General features: G+C 45.5%; 1 protein-coding gene across 1 annotated transcript; it reads right to left on the minus strand.

The window, feature by feature from the left end:
- Window positions 1–814: 814 nt before the first annotated feature.
- On the minus strand, window positions 815–12,799 carry cav3 (caveolin 3). The gene is made up of 2 exons (XM_078542927.1): window positions 12,450–12,799; window positions 815–1,354 (listed from the first exon to the last, which is right to left on the minus strand). The coding sequence occupies exons 1-2, from the start codon at window positions 12,561–12,563 to the stop codon at window positions 1,013–1,015; spliced, it is 456 nt and encodes a 151-aa protein (XP_078399053.1). The 5' UTR covers window positions 12,564–12,799; the 3' UTR covers window positions 815–1,012.
- Between the last annotated feature and the right edge of the window lie 10,042 nt (window positions 12,800–22,841).

The following is a 22,841-nucleotide window of genomic DNA, read 5'->3' on the forward strand; positions in this document are numbered from 1 at the left end:
ATCCTTCAGAATACACCTGGGACTGGTTGGTCTCTATAGCACACTAATACAGTGAGCACAGGCCAGTAATTAGATGGGATGTGTCCCTCCCTATAGGAAGTTTGCATTTTGTATTATGCAGAATATCAACTGATGTGGATTTTTCTGGGTTTGAAGACTCTTCAATATGTTGATGTGTTTCCATAAATGTCAAGATACCTGGTTGAGCAAGACAAATTCCAATTAACAACAAATTACATTTATATAATTCTCCTAATGCCCCAATTGAGGCACTTCATAGAGACACTGTTAGACAATAGCGTCTATTGTCTAGCAGATGCTGAGACAAAGAAGGTGATCTTGGGAGGGGTAGCCAAAAGCTCAAAGAGGTGTATTTTTAAGTAGCCGAGGGGGAGTGAGAGAGGTTTAAAGAAGGAATTCCAGAGCATGGGGCCTAGGTAGCTGAAGGGACAGCTCCTAATAAGGGTGTAAATAGAGCGGGAAATGCAGAAGAGGTCAGAGTCAGGTGAATGGGATAGTGGAGTCTGAAGGTGACAGATGCACCCAGATGATGGTTTCAGCAGCAGATGTGCCAAGCAGGGGAGACAGGCGACATTACCAAAGTTGGCATTCAGTGTGATGGGCAGAAGCTCACTCAGGGTTGAGTCTGGTTCAACCTCTGAGACTGGGCTGGGAAGGGGATGGAAATACACTTGCAGGGCACTGGTAATGAACTTGGGAGTATAGATACGTAAACACCATCACAATTGTGATGGGCTAATCTTTGTGGCAAATAGACACACCAGACAAGAACGACTCAGACAGCTCTGGGTAGAACAGTAATGTTTGTCTATGAATTCTTAGACATTTTTAGAATTTCACAATGATCAAAAATGGTGAGATAAAGTTACGACCATATCAACAGTAAAAGCGAATTACAATTTTAAGAGAAAAAGTTCTGAATGTAATATGGCAATTTAGCAGACAAGCCTTCTGTAAGGGTACATGTGTTGATAGAAGACATAATGAGAAACTAAACTTCCTTATGTAAAGTGACACGAATGCTGCTGAATAATTTGCCCAGGGCTTCATAAAAGGGGTCACAGAAGGTGTGAATGCAGAGGGAGTAGATACTACTGAAGCAATGCATTTCGATCAGGCAGCTCTTGATGCAGGGCAGAATGGTCCAGATGTGACAAAAGGTGAGGCAGGCAAAGTAGAGACCCCAGAACACAGACAGGGGGACGCCAAAGATAGCAGACAGTATTCGGTAGCACCAGTACTTGGACACAGTGAAGGTTGCGAAGCTGATTTTCCACACTTTGTCCAGGCTGTAGCTCCCCTCGGGTTCCGCGATCACATCATCAAATTCTATCTGTGGGCACAACCAAAACCACACTTTCAGACTCCACATACGTCAAACACTGAGCCTGCCCCTTCAAACTCTTAGCTCTAAAATTGATTTAAAATTTGAGACACCTTTTTGGACAGAGAATGTTACATTGTTAAGGTTTGTTAAGAGCAATTGCATTATTAAGGTTAAGAGAAACGGGTGATGGCTATTACTTGTCTTTGAGCACATATAAATAGGGGATAGCTGGGACACAGGGTTGAGTGGGAGGAGAACTGTGAGACTGACAAGTCAATAAACTCTCTTGATAAAGAAAAGCTCTGTGTCTTGGTTTCGGCTTCATCAATTGGCTTGGATCCTATTAGAGAACCCACAAGTTGCTTTGTTTATTTTTTTAAGTTCTTTGATGAGGTTTGGTGACAATTAGGATCTAGAATGTTAGTTGAGTGAATTTGGAAAACTTCCCCTATTTTTGTGACTAGTTAAATGTGAAAATTTCCCTGGGAAATAGGAGACTGCCTGGTATTAATGCCCTGCCAATTAAGTTATGTTTCAAATTTTAAAGCATTTAAAGTGCTATAAGGTATAGATAGGGTAGATGAAGAGAAACTATTTCCCCCAATGGGAAAGCCCAGAAAAAGGGGACATCATCTTCAAGATAGCATTAGACTGTTTAGGAGAGAAATCAGGAAGAACTCCTTCCTACAAAGAATAGTGGAAATCTGGAACAGTCTCTCTAAAAGGTTATGGACGCTGGGTTGCCTTGGAACTTTCAAGACTGAGATAGATTTTAGTTATGCTAGGATATTCAGGGCTACTGAACCAAGATGAGTGAATATAATTGACGTATAAATAACTAAATGGAGAGCAATACAGTGCCAAGTCAGGATAGTGTGTGACTTGGAAGGGAACTTCCAGGTGGTGGTGTTCCCATGCATCTGCTGCCCTTGCCCTTCTAGGTGGTAGGGGTCGTGGGTTTAGAAGGTGCTGTCAAAGGAGCCTTGGCAAGTTGCTGCAGTGCACTTTGTAGATGGTACAGACTGCTGCCACTGTGGGCCAATAGTGGAGGGAATGAATGTTCAAAGTTTTGATGGGGTGCCAATCAAGAGGGCTGTTTTCTCCTGGATAGAGTTGAGCTTTTTGAGTGTTGTTGGAGCTGCACTCATCCAGGCAAGTGGAGAGTTTTCCATCACACTCCTGACTTGTGCCTTGTAGATGGTGGACAGGCTTTGGGGAGTCAGGAGCTGAGTTACTCACCACCGAATTTGAATTCACTGGATTAGTAGGTGAGTTAGCCACAAAGACCTTCTCCTCAAGTGAGAATGGGAAGAATTGAGAATATATTTTTCTATCTAATGGAGATTGACACAAGCATAGATTGCATAACTTCCAGTTTGTCATACAAATTCACCCCTTCCAGAACATCTCAGGTGGATGCAAAAGATCCCATGCTACTTTGCAAAGAAGGGCAGGGCAGGGAATTATCACCATTGTCCTGGTCAATATTTATCCCTGAAACAACACCACCAAATGCAGAATATCTGGCATTTAATTCATTCCTGTTTGTGGAAGCTTGTTGTGCACAAATTGGCTACCATGTTTCTTACATTGCAACAACGGCTACATTTCAAAATCACTTCATTGGCTAGGCAATGCTTTGGGACATCTGTCGTCACTAAAGATGTTATACAGGTTGACATTCATTCTTCCTTGCATGACCTTGCACCCAGGCAAAGCATTCAGAATACATCAAATTGCCATCGGATCTTCAACACACACAAATTCAGTTCCATGCAGATCATGCAAATGTGTGGGAGATGGCTGAATGCAGCTGGTATGGAAAAAGAGTGGCAATTCCAGGATGCCATTGCACTCTGAAACCGAATATATCGTTGCGAGCAGGAACATCGGCTGGGATCACTTACATTTACGCTGCAGTTGTAGGAAGTCGTTTTACATTTTACACAAGCATCTTAAAGTTGTCATAACTCAGTGTTGTGGAATAAGATTGCAGATTTTGGATGGATCATTCACAATGAGATAAAAACCTTTTTGTTAAAGAGCAGAATTATGTTTCCCATGTCACTCCACTACTGACATATCCACCACTGACATATTCCTAGTCCCTATTGTGGAATGGCTCGGGCTGAGCTGTTGAATGAACTTTAATGTATTGGATTTATTAATTGGCTATTTTTTTTAACCTGCAACTGCAAGCAAAAAGTGATTTTTAGAAAATTGGGTTTCAATCGAATTCATGCTCTAACTCGCAACATGTCCTGCTCACCCATCACCCCTGTGCTTGCTGACCTATGCTGAGTCTGGCAATTCCTCGACTTTAATAATCTCTATTTTTAAATTCCTCCATGGCTCACTCTTCCTTATCTGTGGCCAGCCCAACAACCATCCAAAGTCTCTGCCCTCTTCAAATTCTGGACTCTTGCAAGTCGCCAATTTTCATTGTTTCACCGTTGGTGAAACCATGCCTTAAGGTTCCAAATTGCAACCTCTGGAATTCCCTCCCTAAACCCACCCCCTCCTTCTCTCTTTTTGTCATCTGTCCTAATAACACCTTGTGACTCGGCATCAAATTTTGTTTGATGATGTTCCTGTGAATCGTCTGGGACATTTTGCTAGTTAAAGGTGCTACATAAAGGCAAAATGTTGTTCTCAGGCGACAAATGTTACTGACAGTTTGATGAAACAGAGATGGTGACTATTTCAAGCTGAGTTCCTCACTCCACCTGTACTTAAGCTGCTGCCTTCTCCACATTGACTGAAGTGTAGGCTGTTAAATACATGTTGTAAACATGAGCTGTAAATTCAGACTATTAATGCTGCAGCTTGGCTCAATTACGTTTAGGTACCAGGGAGATGCTTCACAAAGCTGCATCTTGCTGCAGTAATTGTGACAGGGGGCCCTCACTCTGACAATTGAATGGTTGCGCGAGTTGGTGATAGGGTAAACTGTAGATCAGCTGATAGGTGTCTTGGACTTTTCTCATTCCATACTGCATGTTCTGTCTGTTACATCGAACATCTCTCCATTTTATTTGCTGATGCATGACAAAATCTTTGGCCTACTTTAAAAAAAAAACTTGCATTTCTATAACACCTTTCATGAACGCAGCACGTCCCATATCTCAAAGTGCAATTATATACTTCTTGAAATATAGCCACTGTTGTAATGTAAGGAAACACAGCAAGGTGTCACAAACAGCAATGAGATAAATAACCAATTAAGTGGTTTAAGTGATGTTTCTGTGGGATGAATGTTGGCCCGGATATCAGGGGAATTCCTTTGCTCTTCCTCAAATGGCACCATGAATCTTTAACATCCATCTGAAAGAGGAGACAAGGCCTTGGGGTTTAACATCTTATCCAAAGGATGGCACCTTTGACAGTACAGCACTCCTTCAGTACTGCACTGGGGTGTCAGTGTAGGTTAAGTGCTCAGGTTTGTTGGAGTTGGATTTGAACCACATCATTCTCACTTGGGATATGAAAGTGCAACCACTGAGCCACAGCCATCAGCTTGAAGTATCACGTAGTCGCTTCTGAAGATACATTTAGTTTGAAGTTCCAGCAGTTCCTAGTTTTCTAAGATCAGCTTCATATAAATCACACTGTGTCTCTCTGGGATTCTTAAAATGGCTCAAGTCCCTTGCCAACATCTCTTTCAATGACCCCCCTCTTGATGTCTCAATGACTTAAGTCCTGATAATAACCTCGCTGGCTTCTCTCAAGACCCTTTTGAGCTTTATCTATTGTTTTGTATGTCATGTCCCACACTGGACACAATGGCCGGACTTTTCCGTCCCAGTTGGTGTCGGGCATCATGGCAGGAGTGAGCGGGCAATATGGCAGGAAGGCCAAAAATCTGTTTCATGACATCATGAAACCAGTTTGCAATTGTCTGTTCTGCCTGTCAATAGCAGGCAGCGTTTCCCTGTCCTCGGACGACGGGAACAGCATTTTTAATACATCTGCATATAATTATAATTCCTGCCCGCTGGAATCATCCCCCACACTGAATCATCTGGGCACAATCACACCGACGTGTTTCACAACTGTACATAAGCGACGTGCACCAGGCGAGCTGCACTTAACTCGGGGCTTCGAGGTTTGTTTGCCTCCCTTGCTTCGGGCAGCACTCAGTCATCAGCACCAGGCTTCACAGGGAGCGCCATATCACTTTTAGGAGGGATCACAGGCAGGTCTCTGCCTACCAGACCAACTGTAAGGCAGGAGTGGCTGCAGGGCTAGGACTTGCTTGGGGAAGGCAAGGGAAGAGGCTGCAGGACGAGGGCTGTACTGGGGAAGGGGGGTATCCCAGGGTGTGTGGGGGGGCACATGTTGATCAGTGCAAGTGGCCTCAAGACAGTGAGGGCTGAGGAGGCAGTCTCTAGAGGAGATGAGGCCAGATGGAGATGTGAGGGTGTGTGAGAGAGTGAGTGGTGATGTCCCTTGAGCTGGCAGTGAGTGAGATGCCAGTGAATGTGTGATGGGTTTGTGAGTGTGTGAGTTTAGAGAGATGAGGTGGTTGACTCACCCTGACAACATGGATGAAACCATTCATCCTATTTCTGCACTGGATGGTCAACCTCTCCTGTGCAGCGTTGGCACTGAGCACCACTGCCACTGCCTCCCAACCGGAGTAGTGAGATTGCTGGACCTCCTGCAGTGGAGCGGGGGTGGAGGACATCACCACGGCCTCCAAAAGGCATTCCAGTGATGGGTCACTGAACTCTTCCTGGCTTTCAGGGCCATGTCTTCACTGGAGCAGTCCCGGGCTGCAAACATTGGGAAATGTGTGCACGGCTGCAGTTTAGATATAGCACCCGGAGTGAGGAAATGGTGAGGTAACGGTATAGCGGGTGATTCAGAGGCCGCCCCCCAGCGAGACAGCATGTTTCTTGTGGCTGCATAACTAATGAGGCTGGAAGCAGATGATACGCCATTACGGCCAGCGGGTAAAACATCCTTTTTCCCGCGCACTAGCACATTGAGTGCGAGTCTGGGATGATTCAGCCCAATGTTTCACACTTCTCCCATATTCTTCCCCTGCAACATTCCAATTCATGGACATTTTTTCTGTTACTGAACTAGCAAGAATGGTTTTAAAAGGGCTAAATTAAACATAATGTTGATGCAGTGGAGCTGGAACCCTGACAGAATGGTATAATGCAAACTCACATTTTTGATTCCCCTCCCACCCTCACTCTCCACATCCACCCCACATCCCCACACCATTGCAGGGAGGTGGCTAGTGGAGAAAGTGGGGGAGAGGGAGGTGGAAAGGGGGTTTCACTAGCTCGTTCTAAAAACACGCCCCATTATTCACTTCTCACAGTTCAAACCAAAATTCTGCACACCACCCCTCAACGGTTTGACCCAGGAAAAAGTGGGAGAAAACAAGGGGAGAAGAAAGATAATTGCCCTCAAAATTAACCAGATGGCCATCTGAACATTCAGGGTAGTCTATGATTTATTATTTGCAGTTGTATCTTCCTTATGACCTCAAGTATTAGGGTTAAGCTGAAAGTGCCCAAATAATCAGTATAACTGGTTAATCTCACATTAGCAAGATAGCATCCTTCATGCTAAGTTTTATGCATGAATTCTGGACATATGGACATCACTAGCAAGGCCAGCATTTATTGCCTATCCCTATCACCCATGAGAAGGTGGTAGCGAGCTGCATTCTTAAACTGCACAGTCTGTGTGGTGAAGATACTCCCACAGTGCAGCTGAGAAGGGACTTCCAGGATCTTGAGCCAGCGGCAGTGAAGGGACGGTAATTTCATGTCAGGATGGTGTGCGACTTGGGAGCGGAACTTGCTGGTGGTGTCCCCATGCACCTCCTCTTCTCGTTCTTCTAAGTGGGGGAAAGTTGTGTGTTTGGGAGATGCACTCAAAGAAGCCTTGGCATGTTAGACTGCACTTCTGGTATTGCTGGTGCTCAGTCCGTCATGCCGCCCTTAGTGCAGCTCTACATTATTGATCTGAGAAGTCAACATCTTGGCATCGGCAGTGAGATCCCAAGACTCGTGTCCGTGGGCAGGTTAGCAGTACCTGTCAGTTGTGGTATAACTGCAGATGGTCCTGAATTAATTTATATTTAAAACATACAAGCAAAGTTTCAAACTAAAGCTGTGTCCAATCTTTTTGAAGATTATAAATTATACCAAAGAGCTGACAGAGCAACGATTCCAGGAGAAGATGACTGCTGACCGCTACCAATCTCAGAATGCTCTCAATATTGCACTGTTTGGTGCGATACAATTTGGGCATTAGCTCCCTATTACATGAATTAAGGACGGCAGGTTTCCTTCCATACAGGCATGAAAGTGTCAACTGTTTTTATGGCAATCCGACAGCTTCACGGTCACTTTGACTGATAATAATTCTTTTACTTCCAGAATATAAAATGAGTACAACTGCATCGTAAGCATGTAGCTTACAGTGTTGCTTGTTGCTAGGCTACCCAAACATCAGCGAAAGTGCTGAGCCTCAGCTTCAGAGACAGAAGGTTTACAGCGGTCAAGTTGCAGCTCAGTGGCTCAGTCGATCCCTTACAGCTGGGTTGGCATGTCCCCTCAGCACTCTGCTATGTCATTGGGCACTGCAGCGCGTGTGAGTGAAGCATTCCAACTGAGCAAGAGAAAAACCCAAACATTTGGCTGATGCTGAACTCTGCCACCTGCCAGGCACTCACACTGTGGCACAGATTTGCCTCACCTACACCCCACATCCTACCAACCAAATAAATGTGCCCCACTCAACAGGAATGATCAGCTGCCAATGGGTTACAGACTGTAGCTTAGGTGTATTTTTATCCTTCCTGACTTCAGAAGTCGTTCGGATATGGCATAGTGGTTATGTTACAGGATCAGTAACTCATGAGGACTTAAGGCCATTAGTCTAGTAAAACGTGAGTTCAAATCCACCCCTTCCCCCCACCACCTGTTGAAAAGCCCTGCAGCTTAAACAGCTTTCACCATACCGAACTTCTGTCCCACCCCTGCTCTCCCCACTTCTCCATCTCCTCAGGAGCTAAGCCCTGTCTGACCCCTGCCACTGCACCCGCCCACCACACTCCCACCCCAATCTCCCAGGGTCACATGTATGTTTGCACAGGCGTTTTTTGTAACAGCAATCAGACCTCAAAGGTCTGCCCATTAGGCCGCACCCACAAATGGAAAAACCACAAAATTTAAAGGGGCCTCACAGCTGTAACATCCAGTCCGAGCTCCATGGCAGATATGGCTGCCTCGGAGCTCGCGACCCCAAAATCTCTTTTCACGACCCCCACAGTTTGGGAAACCCTAAAGTAAGACACTCAGCTGCATCATCAGCTTCTCAGGTTAAGCCAGGGTGGACCTTGCCAGCAACACCCGCATGCAGGGAAGGAATTTTTTTAAAAGTCAGATTTCAGTAGCAGCTCGCTCCTACCTTTCCCAAATGATAATGGAATCATAGAATCATACAGCACAGAAGAGGCTTTTTGGCTTATTGTGTGTGTCTGCTGGTCCTTTAAAAGAGCTATCATTTAGTACTATTCTCCCTGCTCTTCCCCCCACCCCTAGCCCTGCAAATCTTTCCTTTTCAGATATATATTCAATTCCCAGATTGAATCTATGTTCACCACCCTTTCAGGCAGTGCATTCCAGATCATAACAGCATCAGCTTGATGTGCGAGACTGGATAGTGAGCACACCAGGCTAAATAAAAGGTGAATCCTAGTGTCATCTGCTTCCAATAATGCTGGACAGGGATGGGTTGTGGAAACCCCAGCCAGTGCTTATTTTTCTCCTGCCTAGTGCAGAGACAGCAGACTGTAGTATAAGGGTTTGGCACATAAAGGGTTGATGTGGGACTGAGACTGCCCACAGTGATGTAAGAGAGCACCTGACCTGCACCTAGGAGTCAGTGTAGTGTTGGACAGAGCTGTGGGTAGAAGCAAGCATGAAGACAGTACCTAGCTTAGACCTTTACTGTACCTATATATGTGGTTTCTAGTCATTAATAAATACTTACTGTTGAACTACCTAAGACTACAAATGCCTTAAGACCTAGCAAACCACGCCCAACACCTTACAACATGGTGGCAGTGATTGGAGATGGGGTAGTACAAATGATGTAATACATGAGGTAAACTGGGATAACTTGTAAATATGTTGGGTAAAGATGTGGGGGAAGGTGTGCTTTAAGGGTCTGGCACATAAAAGGTCAACGTGGGACTGAGTACAGTAACGTCCAAACAGTGATGTAAGAGAACACATGACCCACACCAAGGGGTCAGTTTAATGTTGGACAGAGCCGTGTGTAGAAGCAAGCATGGAGACAGCTCTGAGTTTAGACTTTTACTGTATCTATGTATATAGTTTCCAGCAGTTAATGAATACTTACTGTTGAACTATCTAAGACTACGAATGCCTTAAGATCAATCAAACCACGTCCAACACCTTACAACACAGACCCTTACATGAATCAGTACCAAACTATGTGGTGTCTTTATCCAATGAATTTACCACTTGGATTACAACTGTGATTATTGAGGCTGCTCAGCTATTCCATTTCAGCCCAGAGTTGCAGCAACATTCGGGCAAAGAGAGGGTGCAAGCCCTGAGGTTCTCATTGTACGGATGTAATTAAAGGGGTTAATTTTAACTCTCAAGGGGTTTTAGGTGGGCAGGGCAGGATGGAATGGGGGTGAGGGGGTGGGCGAGGGGGTGGGGAGGTGGGTTGAGCACAAAATGCACTCACTAATTTAGGTTGGAGGTCCAAAGTATTTTAACTCCGAGGCTTCACCTGTGCACCATCATTCTGATGCCTGCTTGATATGGGTGGAAAGTAGCAGCTGGCCAGCAGGCAAGAGTGAAGGTTTAGGTGGTAAGAGACCACTGGTGGGCAGCAGAGGAAAGCTTGTACAGTATGTCATTAGAAGGGGGTTTCAGGATGCCCCTGGGGTGGATGGGGGAGTGCGGGGCATGGGAGGTCACAGCTTTCCTTGTGGGATACAGACAATGGAATTCTGCTCATCCTGACTCCACCAAGGAGGGTTTTTCCACTTAGCTTTCAGGGCCTCTTCTGCCCACAGGTCAGCTGCAGACCGGCTTCAGCTTCTAGAGGAACTTAGAAACAGGTGTAGGCCATTCGGCCCAGCGGGCCTGCTCTGCCATTCAATTAGAATGTGAATGATCTGTATCAGCTTCATTTACCAGCTTTGGTTGCGTAACAAAATTCTGTCAGGAAAGTCGAGGTAGATTCCCCACTTAGGCTTCAGTTGAAATGCAGTGAGGCTCCCATTGGTGAAATAGGACACCGATTTGCATAATTTCATGAGACCACCACCTCCTTTATGTTGGACCCTTACCCGCCTGAAGAAGCTGGCTGGTCAAAATGGGAAACATCAGGAAGGGGATGAGTTACCAGCAGGTGAAATAACTCCCTCCTTTGTCTGTGCGCCCAGTATTCACCCGGGCGGCTAGAGTTCTTAAAGTGTTCGCAAGCAGATAAAGATTTAACAACACAGCGACACAAGTCACATCAATGAGTCAGCCATGTGTAGTGGAATTGTCAAAATGGCAAAAGGCAATTGTGCCTTTTTGAAAACAATAAAGCAAAACTGGCTGGCAATACTCAGCAGATCAGGCAGCGTTTGCAGAGGAATCAGGTCATTGTCAGTCAACCTTTCAGGCCTGGCGATCCTTCCTCAGGACTCATGTTTCTGTTTTGCCAAACAAGGAAGGGTGTTGAGTAGTATTTCACCTGTCTGAGCCTCCTTCTTGATTATTCAATGTTAGGTTATTGTGCTCAGACCTTGTTACACTCAGTTACACTAACGATCATTTCTAAACAGTGGATGAAACCAGTTAATGAAGTATGGATCCAAGTTATTGGGTTCTCAACTATCTGTTTAGTAACCAGTTATTCAACAACACTGGCTAGACAACATTCCATCCTGTATCCTCCAATTCATCCCTACAATGCTCAATTCCTTGAATCAGAAATTCAATTGACACTTTGGCCCAACTGTCCTCCTCCAATTTGTCATCATTGTTGAGTTGCTTGAAATCTCAAATCCTTCTCTTGTGTGGTTATGTACAGTAGTCTGTATACTGACGCATATCAATGGGACTGGGGCACTGCAGGTAGGCTGAGCCAGAAGGTAGGAGGTTCAAACCCCATTCTGGATACTTCCATACTAAAATTAGTCTGACATATCAGCATAGTACTAGAGGGTGCTTTGCACTATCAAATGGTGCTTTTGTTTGAATGAGATGTTAAACTGAGGCCCCATCTGCTCTTGCAGGGGGATATAAAAATTCTGCAGCTCTATTGCAAAGAAGTTAAGGGGACCGCTCCTTGGTGTCTTGGGCAATATTTATCCCTCAACCAACATTACTGAGACAGTCATTATCACATTTCTGTTTGTGGGAGCTTGGCGTGCACGAACTGGCTGCGATGTAGCCACATTACAACAGTGGCTACATCTCAAAAAAAAAGTCTTCCATTGGCTGTGAAAGGCCAGTGATGTGTGCAGGCCTTTTCTAAACCTGCGTTTTTGTTCTTAAGGCGTTTTTTTTCCTGAAATATCTCTTCAGGTATTTCAGAGAGGAAAAAAGTGTTTCATTCAGTCTATAGATTGAGGCAACTTGCAGGATATTCAGTAAACTGTGGCCAATATCAAATCCCGTACGGTGCTAGAGTCAAGTCCAATTCAACCCAGGATCTGTACATTCAGAAGAGAGCACACAGCTGGTTAAATATAGAGCGGTTGTCAACACCTCAAACTCGGGATATTTAAACCAGGGACACACTTAAAGCGGTAACACTTTCAAAAAATTGATGAGAGGGGGAGAAAAACAGAACAATTCACTCAATTATGCAGTGTATAACACTGTGGAGTTTTCATTCGTATTTTTAAAGAATTTAAACTCAGCTTAAAGACACGCGTGCGCTTTTTTAAGAGTTTAGTGCAGCAAGGGTAAATGTCAAACATGTGTACAAGGGATATTATTGGACCTTGTGCATTTTAATGATAGGTCTGCACAGAGTTTTCTTGTTAATAAAGGAGCCCAGCACATGCAGGTTACTGAAAAAGAGAACCTACCTTTACCACATCCTCGTTGATGTGCTTGGGATCCCGGTTGACCAAATCGATTTCTTTGTTGATTCCGTTTGTGAACTTGTTCTGGACGGTGCTGGGGGAATCAGTTTCAGTCATGACCTGCAAACAAAATAGTTTACCACAACTCAAATGGTTTGAGCGTTCCGCCGCTCTCTGTTAAAGTGACGGGAAATCGAATGTATTTGTGGGAAGGGGGGAGGTGGGAAAGTAGATGGTGTGGGAGAAGTGCCAAGGCTTTCTCAACTCCCCAAATGTAGCCCCACCCTGGATCTCAGTCTGACATGGCTGGGGCTCCTCGCAAACGATTGCGAGCTCTGGGAGAGACAGGATCTGCAGCCTGCTGCTACACCAGCCCGGGGTATTCCTCAGAGCCAGAGAGAGGCGTCCACTCCCCTCACACCAATATAGCACATTCCCTCCCTCTGCTTTATTAATAACACTGGAGTCCAAAGCCAGACTGCAGTCAGGACTTATTTTGATACCTGTCCAGAATGGAAAGAGGAGCGAGAAAACAGGGGGCAAATTACCTCAGTGGATTTAACCCAGATTGGGGAATGTTCTGAGATTGATTCCTCATGGTGTTAGGTATTGGGTAGAGGGTATTGCATACAGCGTGTTGGATACTGGTTATAGGGTTTTGGATATAGAATATAGGGTACTGGGTATAGGATATAAATTATTGGGTATTGAATATATGGTGTTGGATATTGTATATCAGGTGCTGTGTACTGGGTATAGGGTGTTGGATATTGGGTATAGGGTGTTGGATATTGGGTATGGGTGTTGGGTATTGGATGTAGGGTGTTGGATATTGTACATAGTGTGTTGGGTATTCAATATGGGGTTTTGGGTATTGGATATGGTATTGGATATAGGGTGTTAGCTATTAGATATTGGATAAAGGGTATTGGGCATTGGGTACAGGGTGTTGGACATTGGGTACAGGTTGTTGGGCATTGGGTACAGGTTGTTGGGCATTGGATACAGGTTGTTGGGCATTGGATACAGGGTGTTGGGCATTGGATACAGGGTGTTGGATATAGGATGTAGGGTGTTGGGTATAAGATGTAGGGTGTTGGACATTGAATATAGGGTGTTTGGTATAGAATGTAGGGTGTTGGGTACAGGGCGTTAGGTACAGGGTATTGGGTAAAAGATATAGAGTGTTGGGTATAAGATATAGAGTGTTGGGTATGAGATATAGGGTGTTGGGTATGAGATATAGGGTGTTGGGTATGAGATATAGGGTGTTGGGTATGAGATATAGGGCGTTGGATATAGGATGTAGGGGAGAAGCAAAATACTGTGGATGCTGGAAATCTGAAATAAAAACAGAAAATGCTGGAAAAACTCAGCAGGTCTGACAGCATCTGTAGAGAGAGAAACGGAGTTAACGCTTCGAATCCCTATGTATTATATCCAATACCCAACACCCTGTATCCAATACCCAGCATCCTGTATCCAATACTATACACCCAGTATCCAATACCCAACACCCTGTATCCAATACCATACACCCTATATCCAATACCCAACACCCTGTATCCAATACCCAACACCCTGTATCTAATACCATACACCCTATATCCAATACCCAACACCCCGTATCCAATACCCAACACCCTGTATCGAACACCCAACACCCTGTATCCAATACTATACACCCAGTATCCAATACCCAACACCCTGTATCCAATACCATACACCCTATATCCAATACCCAACACCCTGTATCCAATACCCAACACCCTGTATCTAATACCATACACCCTATATCCAATACCCAACACCCCGTATCCAATACCCAACACCCTGTATCGAACACCCAACACCCTGTATCCAATACTATACACCCAACATCCAATACCCAACACCCTGTATCCAATACCATACAGCCTGTATCCAATACCTAACACCCTGTATCCAATACCATACACCCTATATCCAATACCATACACCCTATATCCAATATCCAACACCCTGTATCCAATACCCAACACCGTGTATCCAATACCATACACCCTAATCCAATACCCAGCACCCTATATCCTGTACCCAATACCCTATATCCAATGCTCAATGCTCTGAAGAGTCATACAGACTCAAAACATTAACTCTGTTTCTCTCTCCACAGATACTGTCAGACCTGCTGAGTTTTTCTAGCATTTTCTGTTTTTATATTGGATATAGGGTCCGCAAGCATGACTCAGACCTCCCTGTTGCCTGCCATTTCAACACTCCACCCTGCTCTCATGCCCACATGTCTGTCCTTGGCCTGCTGCATTGTTCCAGTGAAGCTCAATGCAAACTGGAGGAACAGCACCTCATCTTCCGACTAGGCACTTTACAGCCTTCCGGACTGAATATTGAGTTCAACAATTTTAGATCATTTAGATCATGAACTCTCTCCTCCATCCCCATCCCCTTTCCGATCCCCCTTTTTACCAATAATTTATATAGATTTTTCTTTTCCCACCTATTTCCATTATTTTTAAATGTATTTCCATCCATTGTTTTATCTCTGCCTTTTAGCCTATTTCGATCCCTTCCCCCCACCCACCCCCACTAGGGCTATCTGTACCTTTATTATCACATTCCTTAGATAATATCACCAGCTTCAATACCTCTTTGTCCTTTTGTCTATGACATCTTTTGGTTATCTCCACCTATCACTGGCCCTCTATCCAGCTCTACCTGTCCCACTCCCCCCCCCTTAAACCAGCTTATATTTCACCTCTTTTCTATTTTTCCTTAGTTCTGTTGAAGAGTCGTACGGACTCGAAACGTTAACTGTATTCCTCTCCACAGATGCTGTCAGACCTGCTGAGTTTTTCCAGGTATTTTTGTTTTTGTTTTGGATATAGGGTGTTGGGTTTTGGATATAGGGTCTTGGGTATTGGGTATAGGGTGTTGGGTATTGGGTATAGGGTGTTGCGTGTTGGATTTAAGGTATTTGGTATTAGATATAGGTATGTTAGGTAGAGGATATTGGATATAGGGTGTTGGGTATAGGATGCTGGGTATAGGATATTGGATACATGGTGTTGGGTATTGGATATAGGGATATACTGAACATCAAGCCATTGTTTCCAGGACTGTCACTGACCTCATCTCTTCTGGAGATCTTCCCTCCACAGCTTCCAACCTCAGTCTCCCAACCTCAGACGGCCCGCTTCTACCTCCTACCCAAAATCCACAAACAGGACTGTCCCGGCAGACCAATTGTGTCAGCCTGATCCTGCCCCATGGAACTCATTTCTTGCTATCTTGACTCCATTCTCTCTGCCCTTGTCCAGTCTCTTCTCACCTACATCCGTGATTCCTCTGACGCCCTACATCATATCAACAATTTCCAGTTCCCTGGCCACAACCGCCTCCTCTTCACCATGGACATCCAATCCCTCTACACCTCCATCCCCCACTGGGATGGTCTGAGGGCCCTTAGCTTCTTCCTTGAACAGGGGCCCGAACAATCTCCATCCACCACCACTCTCCTCCATCTGGCTGAACTTGTTCTCTCACTGAACAATTTCTCCTTAAACTTGTCTCACTTCCTCCAAATAAAAGGTGTGGCTATGGGTACCCACATGGGCCCCAGTTATACCTGTCTCTTTATGGGGTATATGAAACATTGCTTGTTCCAGTCCTACTCAGGCCCCCTCCCACAACTCTTTCTCTGGTACATTGATGACTGCTTCGGTGCCGCTTCATGCTCTCGTCTAGACCTGGAAAAATTTATTAATTTTGCTTCCAATTTCCACCCCTCCATCATTTTCACATGGTCCATCACTGACACTTCCATTCCATTCCTTGACCTCTCTGTCTCAATTTCAGGTGATAGACAGTCCACCAATATTCATTACAAGCCCACCGACTCTCACAGCTACCTCGACTACAGCTCCTCACACCCCGCTTCCTGTAAGGACTCCATCCCATTCTCTCAGTTCCTTCGCCTCCGTTGCATCTGTTCTGATGATGCCACATTCCAAAACAATTCTTCTGACATGTCTTCCTTCTTCCTTAACCGAGGTTTTCCACCCACGGTGGTTGACAGGGCCCTCAACCATGTCTGGCCCATTTCCCGCGCATCCGCCCTCACACCTTCCTCTCCCTTCCAGAACCATGATAGGGTCCCCCTTGTCCTCACTTATCACCTCACCAGACTCCGCATTCAAAGGATCATCCTCTGCTATTTCTGCCACTTCCAGCATGATGCCACTACCAAACACATCTTCCCTTCACCCCCCTGTCGGCATTCCGCAGGGATTGTTCCCTCCAGGACACCCTGGTCTACTCCTCCATCACCCCCTACACCTCAACCCCCTCCCACGGCCCTTCCCATGCAACCGCACAAGGTGCAACACCTGCCCCTTTACTTCCCCCCTCCTCACTGTCCAAGGGCCCAAACACTCCATTCAAGTGAAGCAGCATTTCACTTGCACTTCCCTTAATTTAGTCTACTGCATTCGCTGCTCCCAGTGCGGTTTCCTCTACATCAGGCAGACCAAACGCAGACTGGGTGACCGCTTTGTGGAACACATTCGGTCTGCCTGCCTGTTGCTTGCCATTTCAACACTCCACCCTGCTCTCATGCCCACACGTCCGTCCTTGGCTTGCTGCAATGTTCCAGTGAAGCTCAACGCAAACTGGAGGAACAGCACCTCATCTTCCGACTCGGCACTTTACAGCCTTCCGGACTTAACATTGAGTTCAACAACTTCAGATCATGAACTCTCTCCTCCATCCTCACCCCCCTTTTTTCTGATAATTATTATATTTTTTTCTTTTCCCACCTATTTCTATTATTATTTTTAAATTTATTTCCATCCATTGTCTTATCTCCAGCTTTTAGCCTATTTCGATCCTTTCCCCCCACCCTGCCCCCACTAGGGCTATCTATCACTTGCTCATCCTGCTTTCTACCCTTAATGTCACCATTAGCACATCCTTTAGCTAATATCACCATCGTCAACACCCCTTTGACCTTTTGTCTATGACATCTTTGGCAATCTCTCCTTTGCCTCCACCTATCATTGGCCCTCTATTCAGCTCCACCTGTCCCACCCCCCTTAAACAGCTTATATTTCACCTCATTTCTAATTCTCTTTAGTTCTGATGAAGAGTCATACGGACACGAAATGTTACCTCTGTATTCCTCTCCACAGATGCTGTCAGACCTGCTGAGTTTTTCCAGCTATTTTTGTCCTTGTTTCAGATTTCCAGCATCCGCAGTATTTTGCTTTTATTTTATATTATATTAGATATAGGGTGTTGGGTATTGGATATAGGGTGTTAGCTATTGGATATAGGTATGTTGGGTATAGGATATTGGATATAGGGTGTTGGGTATTGGGTGCTGGGTATTGGATATAGGGTGTGTGTATTGGGTGCTGGGTATTGGATATCGGCTGCTGGGTATTGGATGCTGGTCATTAGAAATAGGATGTGGGGATTGTGTGATGGGTATTGGATATAGGGTGTGGGTATTGGGTGCTGGATGTTACATATAGAGTGTGGGTGTTAGGTGCTGGGTATTGGATATCGGGTGTGGGGATTGGGTGCTGGGTATTGGATATAGGGTGTGGGCATTGGGTGCTGTGTATTGGATATCGGGTGTGAATATTGGGGCTGGGTATTGCATATAGGGTTTGGTATTGGGTGCTGGGTATTAGATATTGTGTGTGGATATTGGGTGCTGGGTATTGGATATTGGGTGTGGGTATTGGGGCTGGGTATTGCATATAGCGTGTGGGTATTGGGTGCTGGTACTGGATATAGGGTGTGCATATTGGGTGCTAGGTATTGGATATAAGGTGTTGGGTATTGGGTATCTGGTGTGGATATTGAGTGCTGGGTATTGGATATAAGGTGTTGGGTATTGGGTGCTGGGTATTAGATATTGTGTGTGGGTATTGGGTGCTGAGTATTGCATATAGGGTGTGGGTATTGGGTGATGGGTTTTGGATATAGGGTGTGGGTGTTCGGTGCTGGGTATTAGATACAGGGTGTGGATATTGGGTGGAGGGTTATAGAGTGCTGGATATTGGATATAGGGTGTTGGATATTGGGACACACCTCCTGCTCTGTCAACTCTATTTCCAATAAGCTACTGACCATGCACCTTTCCCCCCAACCTCCCCCCACCCTCCCCCCACCCCATCTCCCATTTTAGCTGATGTTGCTTGGGTAGAAGAGAGTGATCCATTGCCAATGCCGAGGCTGGATCAGCCAGGTGCACAGAGGCAGAGGCAACCATCTTGGTGGTGGCATATGGGCACATACAGGAGGCATGAGGTAAAATGTGAAGGGCTCATCGATGATGATTCTTAATGTGTTTCTGTTTGTTCTCCACTGCAGGTCATATCTATGAAAGGTCAAGGCCCCACAACATCACCAAGCCAGAAGACTCCAACTCTGGGGAGGATGAAGCTAATGCCCCAGAGTATGCATCACCACCTGCCTCACTAACCTCCTCCAGCACAGTTACTCCCACACGGTCCGCGGAGGGCTCACGTTTAGATTCAGGAGCACAATCTGGTGAGCACAGCACAGGCATGTTCCACCAGCTGAGGGGGGACGTGGCAGCCAGGTGCCCAGACAATTGGAGGACTGTTGGGGACCAGGCCCCTGCTGAGCTCCGAGCTAAAAACAGGCCTTTGAAGCCTGCTGGGAATGCAGCAGAAATTAAGGGAAAATATGGTGGCGATGCCATGGATTATGTGCAGCTTTGCACGGGGTATGAATGAGTCCACACAAGCCATGAGTTCTGCCATGTACCAGGCATTTGAGCACATGGCTTCCTCAAATGGAGAGGGAAACGGCCACAGAGAGCCAGGTCAAGCATTCGTCCCATATGCACACAGAACTGTATTTCATCACCCTAGCCATGGGCTCCATACAGCAGTGGCTAGGCGAGTAGGAGACAGAGCGCCTGGACCTCCCTTCAGGAACCCCTTCTTCTCAGGGAGACAGGGAGGTGCCATTGTGCACCAAGATGGAGGAGGACTGCATGCCAGCTGCCCCAGGTGCCTTGGTTTTAGGTTAGCAGCTCCACCATTGACCCTAACTGCTCCAGCAGGCGAGCCGAGGAGGACACCCCTCCATCAGTGCAGGAGATCCTCAGTAGGCAGGAGCCCTCGAGAGCTTGGAGCTCATCCAAGTCATCCAAGACAACAGTGAGCAGACTGCCACTACCTCTGCTAGCAAGCTTGGGGTCACACATAGATGTAGTTCCAGAAAACGTAAGCTTAAAATCTTATGAACACAAAGGTACCATTGGTGATTTTTAAAAATATATTTCACTTGTAATTACATTCATAATGTACTGTTTTTGCTATATTCATGAATACATAATCATAATTTTTGGGGACTTCTGCAGTATGAGAGCTAAATTTAATTACACGCATCATGGTTGGCACACTTTGATAGTTCCAGAGGAGATAGGGACATTGCCTTTAATGTTGAAGGTATTTTGTGTTTCCGTGCAATGTTTATTGAATGCTTATTGAATGAGTGAGTCTCCAATTTTGTACTCATCAGTCTGTGGGATATGGCTTAAGATTAAGCTCAGCTGCACCACCACCCACAGCACCCCTTCCCTATGGACTCTAAAGGAGATTGGCCCTGATTCCTCTCACCGGGTGTAACTGAGATAGGTGTAACTCTTTCAGAGTAAAGCAGCATTTTCAAGTTCTAGGCAGCTACACCGTTAACCATGCGGGACCCGTCTGAGATAGGTGTAGGTGCACACAAAAGCGTTTTAAGGATGGAGCTGAATCAGATTAATTGGCTATAGTAGGCTGATACGTGTACATCCAAGTGCGGAAATGATGTCAATGGTACCAATATTCACTAGCCATTATGTATGAGACAAAGCTCTGCTTCCACTCTATTCTAGGTGGCAGAGGACGCAGGTTTACAGGTTACTCCACAAGGCAAGATGGCAGGGGTAGGTCTACATTCCAGAAAGGCAATGAAATTCTACCATCGGACCTTGCTCTTGGAGATGCCCCACTTTTGGACTTACTGTGTGTGCATCAGGTTGTCCTTGGTATCCCGGGCACATCTCTCCATGACCCTGGCATCCAGTAAAGGGTAATTCATATTCACAGCCTCCTACATACGAAATTGGAGCAGGAGTAGACCATTTGGCCCCTCGAGCCTGCTCAGCCACTCAATAAAATCATGGCTGATCTGTTTGTGTTCTGAATTCCACATTCCTATCTAACCCTTGATTCCCTTACCTAACAAGAATCTATCTACCCCAGCCTTAAAAATATTCAATGACCACGCCTCTACTGCCTTCTGAGGCAGAGCTCCAAAGTCGCACAACCCTCTGAGAGAAAAAAATTCTTCCCATCTCTGTCCTAAAAGGGCACCCCTAATTTTAAAACAGTGCCCCCTAATTCTGGACTCAATCACAAGAGGAAACAACTTTTCCACATCCACCTTGTCGAGACCGTTCAGGATCTTATATACTTCAATCAAATCACCCCTCACTCTTCTAAACTCCAGTGGAAACAAGCCCAGTCCATCCAACCTTTCCTCATAAAACAACCCACGCATTCCAGGTATCAATCTAGTAAACCTCCTTTGAACCGCCTCCAATTCATTTACATCCTTCTTAAATAAGGAGACCAAAACTGCACATAGTATTCGAGATGCAGTCTCACCAATGCCCTGTATAACATCCTTACTTTTATGTTCAATCCCTCTCGTAATAAAGATTCCATTAGCCTTCTTAATTATTTGCTGTGCCTGCATACTAACTTTTTGTGACTGATGCACTAGAACACCTCAATCCCTCTGCACCTCTGCAGTCGTCTCTGTTTAAGTTAAGCTTTTTCACTCTTCCTGCCAAAGTGAACAACTTCACATTTTCCCACATTATACTCCATCTGCCAGATTTTTGTCCACTCACTCAAACTATCTATATCTGTCTTTAACCTTATATCCTCCTCACAACTTACTTTCCTACCCATCTTTGTATCACCTGCAAACTTAGCTACCATGCCTTCGCTCCCTTCATCTAAGTCATTGATATAAATTGTAAAATGTTGAGGCCCCAGCTCAGATTCCTGTGGGACTCCACTCATCTTGCCAATTAGGAAATGACCCATTTATGCCTGCTCTCTGTTTTTTGCCAGCTAGCCAAACTTCTATCCATGCTAATATATTAGCCCCTACACCATATGCTTTTATTTTCCATTATAACCTTTTATGTGGCACTGTATCAAATGTCTTCTAGAAATCCAAGTACCGCACATCTACAGGCTCCCCTTTATCCACAGCACATGGTACTCCTTCAAAGAACTCCAATGAATTGGTTAAACATGATTTCCCTTTCACAAAACCATGCTGACTCCTCCCAATTACCTTGAGTTTTTCTAAGTGTCTAACTATAACCTCCTTAATAATCAATTCTAACACTGTCCCCATAACAGATGTCAAGCTAACTGGCCTAGGCCTCCTCAGGCTCATACAATTCATCCTCATCTGTGGATGGGTGATGCGCCTCGCACTCATCCCATTGCTACACATATCCATGTTGTATGGCCAGGTTAGTGCACAGCAGACCATCACTATTCACAGAATCACAGTGCAGAAGAGGCCCTTCAGCCCATTGAGTCTGCACCGACACGTGAGAAACACCTGACCTATCTACCTAATCCCATTTACCAGCACTTGGCCCATAGCCTTGAATGTTATGATGTGCCAAGTGCTCATCCAGGTACTTTTTAAAGAATGTGAGGCAACCCGCCTCCACCACCCACCCAGGTAGCGCATTCCAGACCGTCATCACCCTCTGGGTAAAAACGTTTTTCCTCACATCCCACCTAAACCTCCTACCCTCACCTTGAACTTATGCCCCCTCGTGACTGACCCTTCAACTAAGGGGAACAGCTGCTTCCTATCCACCCTGTCCATGCCCCTCATAATCTTGTACACCTCGATCAGGCCGCCCCTCAGTCTTCTCTGCTCCAACGAAAACAACCCAAGTCTATCCAACCTCTCTTCAGAACTTAAATGTTTCATCCCAGGCAACATCCTGGTGAATGTCCTCTGCACCTCCTCCAGTGCAATCACATCCTTCCTATAATGTGGTGACCAGAACTGCACACAGTACTCCAGCTGTGGCCTCTCCAAGGTTCTATACAACTCCAACATGACCTCCCTACTTTTGTAATCTATGCCTCGATTGATAAAGGCAAGATAAATGCCTTTTTCACCACCCAACTAATGTGCCCCTCTGCCTTCAGAGATCTATGGACACACACGCCAGGGTCCCTTTGTTCCTCAGAACTTCCTAGTGCCATGCCGTTCATTGAAATCTTCCTTGTCAAATTACTCTTTCCAAAGTGTATCACCTCACAC

The sequence above is a fragment of the Cetorhinus maximus genome, chromosome 6, assembly GCF_964194155.1.
Source record: "Cetorhinus maximus chromosome 6, sCetMax3.hap1.1, whole genome shotgun sequence".
In the NCBI taxonomy this organism is placed as follows: Eukaryota; Metazoa; Chordata; class Chondrichthyes; order Lamniformes; family Cetorhinidae; genus Cetorhinus; species Cetorhinus maximus.

Coding starts and splice junctions, on each gene's coding strand:
- cav3 (XM_078542927.1), bottom strand. CDS start 12,563: ATGACTGAAACTGATTCCCCCAGCACCGTCCAGAACAAGTTCACAAAC. Junction 1,355..12,449: donor TCAACGAGGATGTGGTAAAG/GTAGGTTCTCTT, acceptor TTGTGCCCACAG/ATAGAATTTGATGATGTGAT.